Source organism: Protopterus annectens, chromosome 8.part1 (assembly GCF_019279795.1).
Source record: "Protopterus annectens isolate FY-2018-M chromosome 8.part1, PAN1.0, whole genome shotgun sequence".
Lineage (NCBI taxonomy): Eukaryota > Metazoa > Chordata > Ceratodontiformes > Protopteridae > Protopterus > Protopterus annectens.
This window is the reverse complement of record NC_056742.1, coordinates 250,400,379-250,413,931: the sequence shown is the minus strand read 5'-3', so window position 1 is coordinate 250,413,931 and position 13,553 is coordinate 250,400,379. Positions and strand designations below refer to the sequence as shown.

At 36.3% G+C, this 13,553-nt stretch overlaps 1 protein-coding gene across 1 annotated transcript in view; it reads left to right on the top strand.

The window, feature by feature from the left end:
* SPG7 (SPG7 matrix AAA peptidase subunit, paraplegin) overlaps positions 1-13,553 on the top strand; it is an 898,665-nt gene that overhangs the window by 246,701 nt on the left and 638,411 nt on the right. The window contains exon 4 of the mRNA XM_044081590.1: positions 10,390-10,681. Coding sequence (XP_043937525.1) covers positions 10,390-10,681 — 292 coding nt within the window. The remainder of the gene's footprint in view (positions 1-10,389; positions 10,682-13,553) is intronic.

Sequence of the window (13,553 nt, the reverse complement as noted above, 5' to 3'; positions counted from 1 at the left end):
ATTAAAAATTGGAGACCGTGGAGTGCTTGTAGAAAATTATTATTCACTGTACACCATGTGACGACCCACCACTGGACCAGTAATCAAGGAGCCGGAGTTTTCACCACTGGCAACAGTGGGGGACAACTGGGAGGATAACAAGTGCACACACAGTATTTCCTGATACAACCCTCTGCATCAATTGCAGTTTCCCCTTAAGAGCACACAGAGACCACAGTCAGTGTGGGGCTGGTTTCCCTCTCGTTCTGCAGATCCTCAGTAAGACTCCCCACTGGGACAGCTGTAGAGTTGATATCTCAGCCAAGTGACCAAGCCAAGACCTCCAGCACCCTCCCTGTCCAGCCAGTGCTTCATGTCTCTGCCCAAGTAGCTGACACACAGTCTTTAAGGTTTGATTTACAACAAACACACACATGCGCACACACTTGGGAAAAGTTGGTACTGGTTTACTAGCTGTGCCCCCTTCTGCCCGGACTATAAGGTAGATACCACTGCCACCAATTAACTCTTATCAGCTACTTTAATGCCATTAACAAAGGGTGCCCAATCTTACTGTGTAATATTAAGATTAATACAAATGGTAGTTTGACCAAGAACAAGGCTATTAGGAGTGGCCCACAGTGTTGCCAAATAAATATGCAAGTACTGTCAAAACTTGAATATGTCTCACAAAGAACTGCCGCAATGGAAGGTTTAAATTTATTTAATAATGAGCAATAAAAGAACAAGAATATACTATATATTCACAATGACAAGAGTCAAAACCACAGGAAATATTTAAAACAACATTGCAGGACAGTCTCGGATAAATAAAGAAAGAAAACTATCTAAACTATGCTTCACTATGTTCCTGATGGAATCTGAGAGAATTACTGTAGTCTAGTTAACTTAAGAGCAAGGCAGATGTGGTGAATGGATCTTCTAGCTAATGCTGTCAGGTCCAAGACAGAATACAGAATGCTGCGTCTCTCCAAGGGACCTCTCATATTAGTATCTCAAATATTTATTACTGCTGGGATAGCTTGCAGAATGACATCATTTCTTGTCATCTGACTCTATGCCAGGTGAACCCCCCCCCCCACTGCTGGAAGCTAGCAGTATTTAGTATCCACCTGTGAAAATGCATAGACCTCAGATCTCTGGCAAATGCTGAAAGTCATAAAACAATTGCATTTCTTTGTGCTTTCAAGACTAGTAATTCACACTAAAAGTACAAAAAGTTCCCAAGTACAGACATTGTCTCCCACTGCACTGAAACTGAAAGATACCATTTTTTTTATTTTTGTAGCCGTAATTTAATTTCAGCTATTTTTCTGAAATTAATCGACTGAGGTTAACCTCCTGTATCCCAGTTTCCACTGTTAAAATGTATGCATTTAAACAGTTACAATAGTGCATGTTCATTTCTATTCTTTTCCAGTAGGGCACACTGTGGTTATATTTTCAGCCCAAGCACTTTATAAAATATCTTTTCAACACACATCTGTACAAACCTAGTTTGATATGCATGTAACATACAGTTCTAATACAATTGTAGCACAAACATCATCTGTAAATCATGTTAATATTCATAAATGACATAATTATTTACAAAATTCCAGATAGCTGTGCTGGCCATATCTCCCTTTGTCACACACCAGACAGAAGAGAAGCAGATTTATCCCTGCAATCAGGCAGTATCGAGAGACAGGTGTGAGATTCAAGCTGCTATATCCAGCTGTCTTCAAATTGTTTTTTTTTTCTGGAGGATCAAATAACATTTTTTAATAACAGAACAGGCTAAGGGAAAAAAAACTTTATCCAACAAAAAAGTGAGACAGCAAACAGAAGGGGACTCCGCTTCTCATTCTTATGGTAAGGTTCATAGAGAGCCTTTGCCAGTGAAAACTTTTCCATTGTTTGAAAGGAGGATGCTTGAGAGACTGAAAAAAGCACAGGGGTTGAGTAGAAGAATCAGCACTACATTGGACTTGAAGTAGAGTCCGGTGCTGGGAGATGGAGATGAACAGGAAGACGAGCAAGTTTAAAAATAGTGAGTAAATGAAAGACTGTACACAATCTTATCACATTTGTGAAATATGGTTTTGCAAGAAAAAGTGGCTGAAAAACACTAGACTTTTGTTGACTTTGTTAAACATGTGGGTGGACTGTAAAGCATATACCCCACTTTATATCATTAATGCTTAGAAGGACACTAAAAGGGGGGAAACTAAGTTAAACAATTTTTGTCTTATTCATATGTGTAAAACCTTTCATGATATAAACTATGTGTTATATACAATAAAATAGTTTTGTGTAATGTGTAGTCAGGAATATTTTAAATGGGGAGGGGCTTTTCAGTCATTGCTGTGTGTGTTAAAGATATTGGAGTAAACAAGTACTGTTTTAGTTGTAAGAAATACAGGTTTTACAATATAACGAGAAATAAGCTGGTTAAAAGCATGTTTTAATGTTCATATGATGTAATCTTGGGCTGCTAGGGTGGAGTGTAAAAGTGCACTAATAATATATGTAGAATTAGGATATTTTGTCTGTTTTACAAGGGTGAATGTGTAGTTTTACTACTTTTGACTTAAGCTGTAAATAGATGTTTTTGTAAGCATGTACACTTTTTAAAATGAGGCAAAATGATAAAAGACATGAAAATGGTAAGCTTCTTGCAAATGCAAAGGTATTAACTTGTTTGTTTTCCACTGGCAAGTATTCATTGGAGTCCAGATGTTTGCAGCGGAGGGCAGCTGCAGATTCTTTTCTGAGTAAAATTTACAAAGGCACATTGCTAAGTACATTTCTGTGGAGACTACCTGTCTGCAGGTGCAGGCAGCTTGTCTTGACAATTCTGTGTGCGTTTTGATGAGGGAAATGCAAAATGTAAAGGTACAATGGCAAGCAGTTCAGTGAAAAAATTAAGTTTGGAATTATGGGAAGTGAACTAGAGGTAAACTCCCTATTGGCCTTAATACTTTTTAATGTAGTTAATAGAACAGTGTACAGTTTATTTTTAAAGATGGTGCACTTTTTCTTGGGGCTGAAAGTTAATGTTTTTTGAAAGCCTACAAGCTGTTTTTCATATCTGAGGAGGGAAGAGAAAGATAAGGAAAGAACAGACAACAATCAGTGTAAGTGGGAGCATAGGCTATAACATGCATTTTGGTATGGGTAGCCTTAATTTTAGATTAGATAATGAATGTAGGTGCGGCCATAAACTTGGGGCAATTGTTCCATTCTGAAGGGTTAAACTTCATGTTTTGAATATGCACACAGTTTTGTGCGTTTGTTCTAAGTTAAGGGTTTTTTTTATATTTAGTGTTTTGTTTGAGGGCTTTCATTAGAACAAAAAGTCTTGAAAAATGTCATGTAGAAACAATGGAGATGAGATGGAACAACTATACAACAGATGAGCCTGCCAAACATTAATATATGCATGCAACACAAAAGTTGGAAATGCACATTAAAAAGATTTCAAGTGTAATAGTTACAGTAACTGTTTATCATGATGGCTATAATGTTTGTACTATCCTGGAACGTGAATTGTATTACAGGTGTAGATAAAAAGGAAAGATTATTGAATTACATTAAGAAATGCAGAGTGCAAATAGCAATGCTGAAAGAGATGCATTTGGAAAGAAATGAGAATGTGAATTTGACTGAGAGGATTTCAGAATGGATATTCAGCAGAATATCAGAGACTGAGGAAAAAGGGTAGTATTATACTAATTGCAAGAGGGTCTCCAATAGTGATGAGAAAAAAGACAAAAATGGTAGATTTGTGTTGATAATGGGATTATTGATAATGGAGGAGGATTAGAATGGCATGTATTTGTATTCCACTGAGAACTGCTGTTATGGAGCTTAAGAAAAATTTGGGAGAAAGCATCAACTTTCAGTAAGGGATATTTATAGGTGGGGACTGGAATTTGATTTTGAAATGGTGAGGATATATCAGGGGGACCTAGAAGGCACAATATAACAAAATAGGGTAGATTTCTGGAGAAATTTATGAAAATTTTTGGAATGGAAGATCTGAATTCAGTAGTAGGATCTCGGACAGAATGTTATTCCCCAAGGTACAATAACTGGGCTAAACTAAATATCAGTTATATTTCATGGGAACATGTGCATCTAATTGTAATCTTCGACACATTCAATAACTATTTCTGGTCATGCACCAATAAAAAGTACGATAAAAGTACAGGGTAATGAAGTAAAAATAAGAAGCTGTCACTTTTCCACCTACCTGTTAAACAGTAGGAATTTAAGGAATGGGTAGTGGAAATTATTCAGGAGTTAAGGAAGGTAGAAATGTCTTCAGAAGTTATAACTAGTGATTAGGATAAAATGGAATTTAAAATAGGGTTGAAATAAAAGAGAAAAAGATATGGTTAAGTAGTAGTAGAAATTACTTAGAGAGGCTGACAGTAAAAGTATTGCAGAATAAGGACTCTCAGAGCAAGAGGAGGAGCAAATGCAGAGTACTAAAGAGAAAAGAATGGAGTATCTGATTATATGCATGAGTTCAGAAAGATTACAGTTAAGCAGCTATTTTTGATAACTCCAGAGCACAAAAACTTTTAGCACAATGATTTAGGCAACAGAAAATCGAAAGGGTTGCCACCAAACTTATGGAGCCTATAACAGGTAAAATAACCAGAGATTCTGTAAAGGTTTTAGAGTTACTCCAGAAATTTTATGAAAATTTATATAAAGTAGAAAAATGTGGAAATCAAGAAAGAGTACAAATGGAAATGTCTATAGAAGACTTAATTATGCCAAGGTTAGAGGTAAACTAGGCTCAGCAGATAAGTTAACATAGGATGTTTTGAGGTAAAAACTGTGATGTATAATCTGTGTTGAGGAAGGTTTCCAAGAACAGATGGTATTCCTATGGAAGTTTGGAAATTAGGAGGGAAGAAAGTAGCATTTTAAAAAGACGGGGAAAACACCAGCATCTTGGAAGAAAGGTGTGCTAACTGTTTCCTAACAATGGCAAAGGCCCTTCAGACCCAGCTTCATATAGACTCCTGTCAAATTTAAACTACAGTTATAAAGTGTATATGTCTATAATGGCTAAAAGAATGACAAAGATATTGCCAAAATTGAAAGATATGGATCAGTGTGGTTTTGTGGAGGGTGGGCAAACATTTGACAAAATTAATAGAAAAACGATGTTCCAGAGGGAAGCAGAGTGTAAGAAAATACCTCTGTTGGTGAGTCTTGATGCAGAGAAATCTCATTTGACAGAGTTGAGATGCTTTATATCGCTAAAAACTTTCTCACTGATATAACTAAAGGTACAGTTGCACTCCTTATCACTTCCTTCACCTCTTTATGGCGCTCCCATCCTTTCTAACCTTCAAGCATCCCAAAAATCTAAACTTGAGCAATGCTGTAACAAAGTTGCTAAATTTGCAGCAAATACCTCTTTTGGACCCTAGTACTGTGTAGCACTAAAAAGCATAAATTGCTTAGAACTACCCCAACAACTAACATATACACAGTGTAACACCTTATCCAGAATCCATCTGCTTGTCCAGTACTAAATGACATTCTACACAGCTATGGGCCTAGTCTGTCATTATGATCTAATGACCAAAAACTCCTGTCAACAAACCTCAAAGACAAACCTCCTGCGCGTAAGCAGTTGCACGGCTCAAAGAAACAGACTCATACAGGAACCAAAAAATAAGAGCCAGCAAACAGTGACTAGAAAATAAAAATCTTGTATTAGGTGAACATAATCACAGCAAATACAGCAGTATGTTACTGCTGTATTTGCTGTGATTATGTTCACCCAATACAAGATTTTTATTTTTTATAGTCTGTGGCTTTTGTCAACATCCTTCAAAACCATTCTGAAAGACTACCTAGCCAAAAGCTGGCTATGTTTTTGCTCAGCACCAGGATAAACTATGACTAAATGTGGACAAATACTTGTTCATACCTTGCCTCTCCTTATTCTCCCTTCTTGACTCAATTCTTTAATTCTGTCAATTTCTCTTTCCTGGCTTTCTCTCTAAATATACTGTATGCCTTCTTTTCAGCCACTTGTATTGCAATTCATGTTTGTATTATACCAACTTATTTTTCATTTCTCTGTAAATGGGCTAAACTTTTTCTAACTTATTTGTCACTAATGTTTTGAACAGTCTGGTATAATTATTTAAACTGCATTTTTTTTTGTATTAAAGACTCTAAAATTATTATTAAAATGTTTTGTAATACTCTCTGGGCCTCCCCTGAAAATGGGCTCCTACCCAGTTAGACTTTATTAGTAATCAAATGTCAATAAATATATAAATAAATACATAAATAAAAAGTAATGCAAAAGTTGAGAAACTGCAAACTCTTATTTATGGGTATGGATAGTAAGATGCAAGCAGTGAAATTATTTTAGTCCCTTTAGTCTTGTATACAGTTCAGGCATACTTTTTTAACACAAATAGGAAGTTATGAAAAATAATTAAAGAACTGAAGGAATTTATCTGGGAGGAAAAACAAAAAGGTGGTTTAGGTTTACCTGATTTGAATGGATATTTTACAGCTACACAGTTGAGGTTCATATATACACAGCCCAAGCAGAAGGTTATAATTCAAAGTGGAAAGGGATGATGGTGAAGCAAGGTGGTGGAGGCAAGAAATAGAGAGTAGGATTTTGGATGCAGATTCTTGAGGATAATAATAACAAACACACAGAATAATATTTCATTACATAGTAGGAAATATTCTAAGAACTAAACTAGTACGAGAATGGCGAAGGTAGATCTCTCTCGAGGTAGCCAGGACAAAAGACGATTAGACTGGGCAGACATTTTCCTTCGAGTCGTTCTGGCATTATTGGAACTCCTGTTGAGAAAAAACAAACACTGTTCTTCTGAACAAGTGATGACTGTTGAAAAAAAAATTCCTTACCTTGGTTAGGCAAGCATAGCAGGCAGTAAGTACTGGTACATAGAAGCTGTTACAGGTGGGCATCCACTTAGTTATTCCTGTGAAAAAAAGGACAGTGAAAAAAAGGACAGTGATAGGGCTTCTGCAGATTCTGAAGCCCAACTCTCTGATTTTGAGTAAAATTTTAGTTATCTTCCTGTGGTGGAATGTTCTTTCAGTCAGACCATTACCAGGATGAAGGAGGTATTTTTATGTGAACAGAAAAATGTTTACCCTGTACTGAGGAGATGCTGTGGTATGTTATAAATGGTTGTATCTCATTCCTCTCCCATCCTTCCTGAACTGGCAGTCCTGGAGGATTCATTGAATGCTGCCTGTGGTATCCAGCTATCCAGATGTCAGCCCTTAAAAAAGAGCTGATAAACTGTATGAAGTTTTGAAGCTGGCCAGCTGTTTGTCAGAAATGAACCCATATAGCCTGAAGGCTATTGCAGAAGTGGGAATAATGAACATCATGTATACCTTATTCTTGTTTTCTAAATTGCTTATCTTGAAAAGACAGCTATTGCAAATGCCTTAATACAGAAGCTCTGTAATAGGATTATCATTATAAACCAGTGCTGCAACCTTTTCAGATACCCACAGTGGGACATTTTTAATTTTGCAGGGTCGAGCATACTCCCAACAAATGCAAAGGATTTGGACATAAGTTTTCTGTCAATATAAATCTCACTCTTATGGAATTTAAGTTCTGTTTTATCATAAAACTTTAAGGTGTTCCAGCTACAGAATAAATTGTTGGATGAAACTTGGGAAGCATCTTTGGTCTAAAATCACTGCATCTTTCATTTTCATGTTGCTTTTTTTTCCCTACTAGAAATAACTGTCCAACTAGAGACTGTCCTGTGTAAAGACAGACAAGTGATAACCCTGTGGCAAGCAGTCGTTTAATATAGCCTAGCAAACTGAGAACATCCATGAGTCAATGAACATTTAAGTGTTTAATGTTAATCATCAGGTGTAATGCATCCCATATTATCTCACATTTCCTAATAGTCATGAGCATTTTAGCATTTTTTCACATTGTAGTTTTTCAGTAGTCTGAATGATTGTGATTGTATTAACAACATTCTAAGGTTCTATACTGTAGTACTACAAATAAAATACGTTTGCCGTAATGTATATTTTATTGGGTCTACGTTGTTTGAACAAAATTGTTACATCGAATCTTGCTTACCTGATACCATTTCTCCGAAATTGCATTCAGCCAAAAGCACGGACTGCTGAAATCCTTTGTCTGTGAAAGGAACCATTTGGCCACCAGGGGAAAAAGCCCAAACGGATCAAAAGTAAACCCACCAAAGTGTGTGTGTGTGTGTAGAGGGGGGCTTCTCCTCCCCACCCCCCTACTTAAATATATCCACTTCGAGATTGCACTGCACTGAAGAAAGGGCAAAGTTCACCACGGTGACCAAGTGGTTCCTTTCACAGGGAAAGGATTTCGGCAGGCCGTGCTTTCGGTTCAATGCAGTTTCGGAGAAATGGGGTCGGGCAATTAAGATTCAATGTAATATAATTTTGTTCAAACAAGGTAGACCCATTTTATCATAGTTGTAAATTCATCTGAAATTACCATGTTTAACCAGTCTATTTTTTGCATTTTACAGTTTCAGCCATGTTTAGAAAGCATCTCCATCTGTAAACTTATTTTTATCAAGTTCTTTTTGTACGTTTAATACCTTGTTGGAGAATGTTTGTTCTCCAATAGTGTATAATTCATATTTTGACCATTTTCTAAGTGACCATAAATAAATTGAATGCTAATGAAGAGTTTCTGGATGCTAAACTGCAGATTAAGTGATAGCGGGGAAAAAAACCTCTGGAATAAGGTATAACTACTTTGGAGGGTAAAGGTTTCCTTTTTTAGTATACATGTTTAATTGCAATGCACTCCATAATTCATCAGTAAATATTTTAATCATTGTGAATTTCTGGACTTAAATGTTTAAATTTTTCCCTTAACATTTCTTTGTAAGAAACTGGATATGTAGCTTGGCACCTAAAGCAACAGAGCATTTTTTTTAATTAAAATGCTAAACTTTTATATTGAAAAATAACATTGTGTGGTTTTTAAAAAGCCGTATCATTTGTACTTTTCTTTCTGTTTTTAGTCATCTTTCTCCTCCCTTCATACTTTATTAATTCCTAAGTCAAAATAATTTGCACTGTTCGAAGTTTACCTGTTTTTGTTGGACAGTTTGCATTCACTCTTCTAAACAGTTCTTACAAAATATTTTTGAGAGCCTTAATAAATCAGTGCTTTAACACTGCTGGTTTATAAATGATGCAACATTTGTAGATCTGGTTAATTTTTCTACTTTAAATGATGTGCTGTGAAAACTGATTTAGGTTTAAATTGTATGTATTGGTTGCTGCTACTTTGTATGTGGCATGTATAATGAGAGCTAAGAAAAGCATTCCGTTAATGTGTAAAACAAATTTCCTCGTGATTTTCAGAGTCCAAAATGTCAGCTGCTGATAATTTCTGATGTGCACAGTGATACCACTGGAGGCGTGCAGCTCTCTGTTGCAGTGTGCTTTCTGACAGGTTTCAGGAGTTAAGTTCTGTATTTGCTAAAGGTCTCTACCCAAATCTTGCACTGTACTGCACCATATACTTCTGGTGTATTTTTACTTTGGGATGTCAAATGCACTTTGCAGAACCTCTTCCAAAAAAAAAAAAAAGGTTCAGTTCCATTCACATTGTGTAGTAGTATAGTGTGTGCAGCTTATCGTAAGAGGGGGATTTCATGTTTGTAATTCTGAAGAGAATTGTTATTTTATTTAAATTTCCTTGAATGTGACAATTTCTTGTTAGCTTTATAATCTCTGCTTGATGACTGACGTGATAGAGCTTAATTTAAACATTTCTAAAATTTTTGTCATTTTTCAAGTATTGCTCAGTATTTGAACCAGAACATCTGTCTGCAGTTGGTTCTTCTGCAGACGTTTTTTTTTTTTTGTTCAAGTCTGCAACAAATTTTGTTTTGTAGTAGGTGTTTTGCTAAGCTTTTTCACTTTTGCTTTTCTGAGTCACAATACTACCATATTTGGATAAGAGGGAAATGCCTAAAAACGTAAGTATACTTCAGGCCTTTCTCTTTGTTCCTTGCTAGTATTTTAGCATGCTTATGCCTGCTTCCATCTTTGGTGTTTTTTAATATTTCCCTCAGTAAATGCAAAACTGACAAGAACCCTTTTAATTATGGGCTATCCATGGAGAGTTTTTATTGATTTTGCCCAGGTTTGTTATATTATTTTTGTTTCCTTTGTTTGTAGTTCTTTAGTTTAAATGCTTTCTTATGCTCTTGTTTGATTTTCCTTGTGCATTTTAGTGTGCCATTTCTTTGGCCCATTGGTTCTGTGGCTCAACATGCCAGCTTATTTTTAGTTCAGATCATTTATATCATTTGAATTCAATACTTGTTTTCTTCTCTTTAGAGGAGAAGAAGAGGAAGGAGCGTGAAGATCAGATGTACCGGGAACGTCTTCGGACATTATTTATAATTGCAGTAATAATGAGCTTGCTGAACTCCATCAACACTAGTGGTGGCAACATTTCCTGGAATGATTTTGTGAATGAAATGCTGGCCAAAGGAGAAGTTTCACGAGTTCAAGTGGTGCCTGAAAGTGACATTGTGGAAATTTATCTGCACCCTGGAGCTGTTGTGTTTGGGAGACCCGTGAGTATGTGCCTTCACCGACATAAGCAGAAAGGTTTGCATCATATTAAGTAAGACAGCTAGAGCTGTAAGTATTTGATATTCACACCTGCTGTTACGTAACTCGCTGTGCTGTTATTCATGATGTGAGGATGTTGGTGTAGTATAAATCCTAGAGGGTTCCTATTAGAAGGCCGAAGACGCATTCTTTCGAATGCGTCTTGGTCGAACATAAAAGACTGAAACGGCAAAATATCAACGTGGCTTTTAAGCAAATTCTTTCCCAGGGAAATAATTTTCTTTGCCGTTTCGGTACTGTAGTGCGGTCTTGGAGTTGGTATATTTAAGTAGGGGTTGTGTGAAGCCCCCCACTTAATGTAATGTTATAAAGTGTTTTCTCTTTTTTTTTTTTTTTTTTGGAACAGTGATTTTTTTTGTCCCCTTGGGGAAAAAAAATCGCTGTTCTGACAGTTTGATATTGTAAGCTTTCACTTACATAGGGTCACTTAATCGTTGTTACTTTTTTAAATGTTTGATGATGTAATATAGACCCATCCTAGACCGAGGCATCTTGGAGGAAGGTGTTAAGTTGGGTGGGTACAATAGAGAGAGTGATGCTCAGTTGACTGGAAGAGCTTGTGCAATATTGTTGTTTTTGTGTCCAGATACAAATTTATCTTTCAAAATGCCAAACTGTAAAGAAAACCAAGATGAGAGCCAGAAGGCAATATCTACATAGTGTTTTGTTTTGACATGGTCACATTTGGAGCCCCTAAATAACGTGTTGTACTGCATAAATAATTTTCTTCAAGGCTGTGTAGAAGTTTTGCGTACTTATAGGCAGAAATTGTGACCACCTTGGTTGATTTGTTTTGCTGCTTGTAAGGTCACTTACTTGGTTTGTGAAAAGAGCTATAGCACTAGGGATCAGAATTTGGCAAGAATGCGGTGTATTTGAAGAAGATAGCATTTTGATGCATAAAACAGAAGATACCTAGTGAAGTAGTGTTTACCAGGAAACTATATTTTGAGAAGTATGTACAAGTAGTTGTGGCACTGAAAACGAAGATCTAAGTCATAACTACCCATACACAGTTCAAGCTAATAATTATATCAGGTATTCTTATAATATATGGGCTTTTTCATAATTTTGTGCATGTTTTAAGTTTGGAAGATAAATTAATGGCTCATTTACAAACTTAAAATTTAAAGCAAAATGTTTACTTCCCCAAGTGCTGTTTGTGTCTTGGCAAGTATACTCCTTATGCTGGTGTGGTGTCTAGTGCATGTATGATTAGCTTACAGTGTTACACTGTGCTCCGTTTGTAGGCAACACAGTGTAATAAGCTATATGACAGACAAGACAGTACAAGTGTAGACACTAGCTGATTTTGATGCATAACAAGCACCCATTTGTTGTTTGCTTTTAATTTATATATTTTTTTTCAGGTGTATATAGATAGCATTTTAGATTTATTATTCCTAAGTTTGGTGACTTCTGCTTTCCTTCAATTTACTGATGTACCTGCACCTCTAAACTTGAATGTAGTCAGATTCCTTAACAAATTAAGTAATAGCTCCCTAGAACAAATAGTTACTAGAGGCTGAAACAATCTCATCTTAGACCTCACCAACATTGCCCTCAAGTGTACCAAACCTTTAGGGTCTCCATCTCTGGGCAAGTCAAGCCAGAAAGAATTTCGTTTGTGGAATAAAGTATTCGTTTTTGGTTTTACAACTTGTCTTCTCATTCGTTCTTTTGATGGTGCTGTGGCTGGATTTTACATCTTTTCCTGGCGGCAATCTCTACCGTTGACTGTGTGTCCCCGCCATCCTTTAACAAGTCAAGCCAGAACTTGGGAACCTTCTCATTTAAAGCCATTAGCCCTACAACATTAAACAATTCTGAATTCACGGACTTTAAGTATATAGACTTGCTGAAATTCTATAGTGGGTTGTCTAACTTTACTTGCAGTGTTGCCACTCTGCATGAAGCTTCAGCTGCTTCTTTTTCATGTGAACTCTTCTCTCACATAAAAAAATGTTTTGGTCTAGCATTCCCCACTGTAAGTAAATATAATGGGAAATTTAAAGATAAACCACCTTGGTGGTTCACTGTAATCCAAAATAAATAAAGGCCACAGTAAGGACTCTGTTAAGATGAGCAATGAACTAAAAATGACCGTTGAAAGACCAAAGCTAAAAATTAACTGAAACTGGAATCGTAAGAAAGAAAACCACAAATCTTTCTTTAGTTGCAGTAAGAAACTTGGGAGTAACACTTTATCCCTAAAGACATGTCTAACATTGTTGCAGACAGATTTAGTGCTAACTTTACCCCAGAAAGAGTAATTGAAATTTCACAAATCTTAGTCTCACTTGCCTCCCCCCAACTAAAGTAAATATTTTTTTTTTGTTGTTTTAGAGAAAACATACCCTAGCTGTATATATATATAAAAAAAAAAAAAAAAACCTTGCACAGGCCCTGGATAAGTAATTAATAGTATCAAACATGTCCTCCCTGAACCTCTTCTGCGCTTGTTTAACTTAAGCCTAGGTACAGGATATATACCCAAGGTCTGAACATTTCTGTAGTAATGCCTCACACAGCTGGGGGGGGGGGGTATTCCACAGAAGTGCAATACAGGCCCATCAGCCTAAAAAGCCTAATTTGTAAATTCATGGAATGCATCATATCTGACTTCATTAACAGCATAGTAAAATCTTGTACAGCTGGATATTGAATTTGTTATGGATAGGTCATACCTATTTAACATGGCAAACTTCTTTGAGAAGGTTACAGAGGCAGTGGCAGTGGATGCTTATTGCACACAGCATATCTGGACTTGGCTAAGGCTTTGGACACTGTACCCAATACTAGCATTGTAAATAAGTTAAAAGGAACTAAATGTACACTCCTGCATGTTAAGTTGATTTACAGCT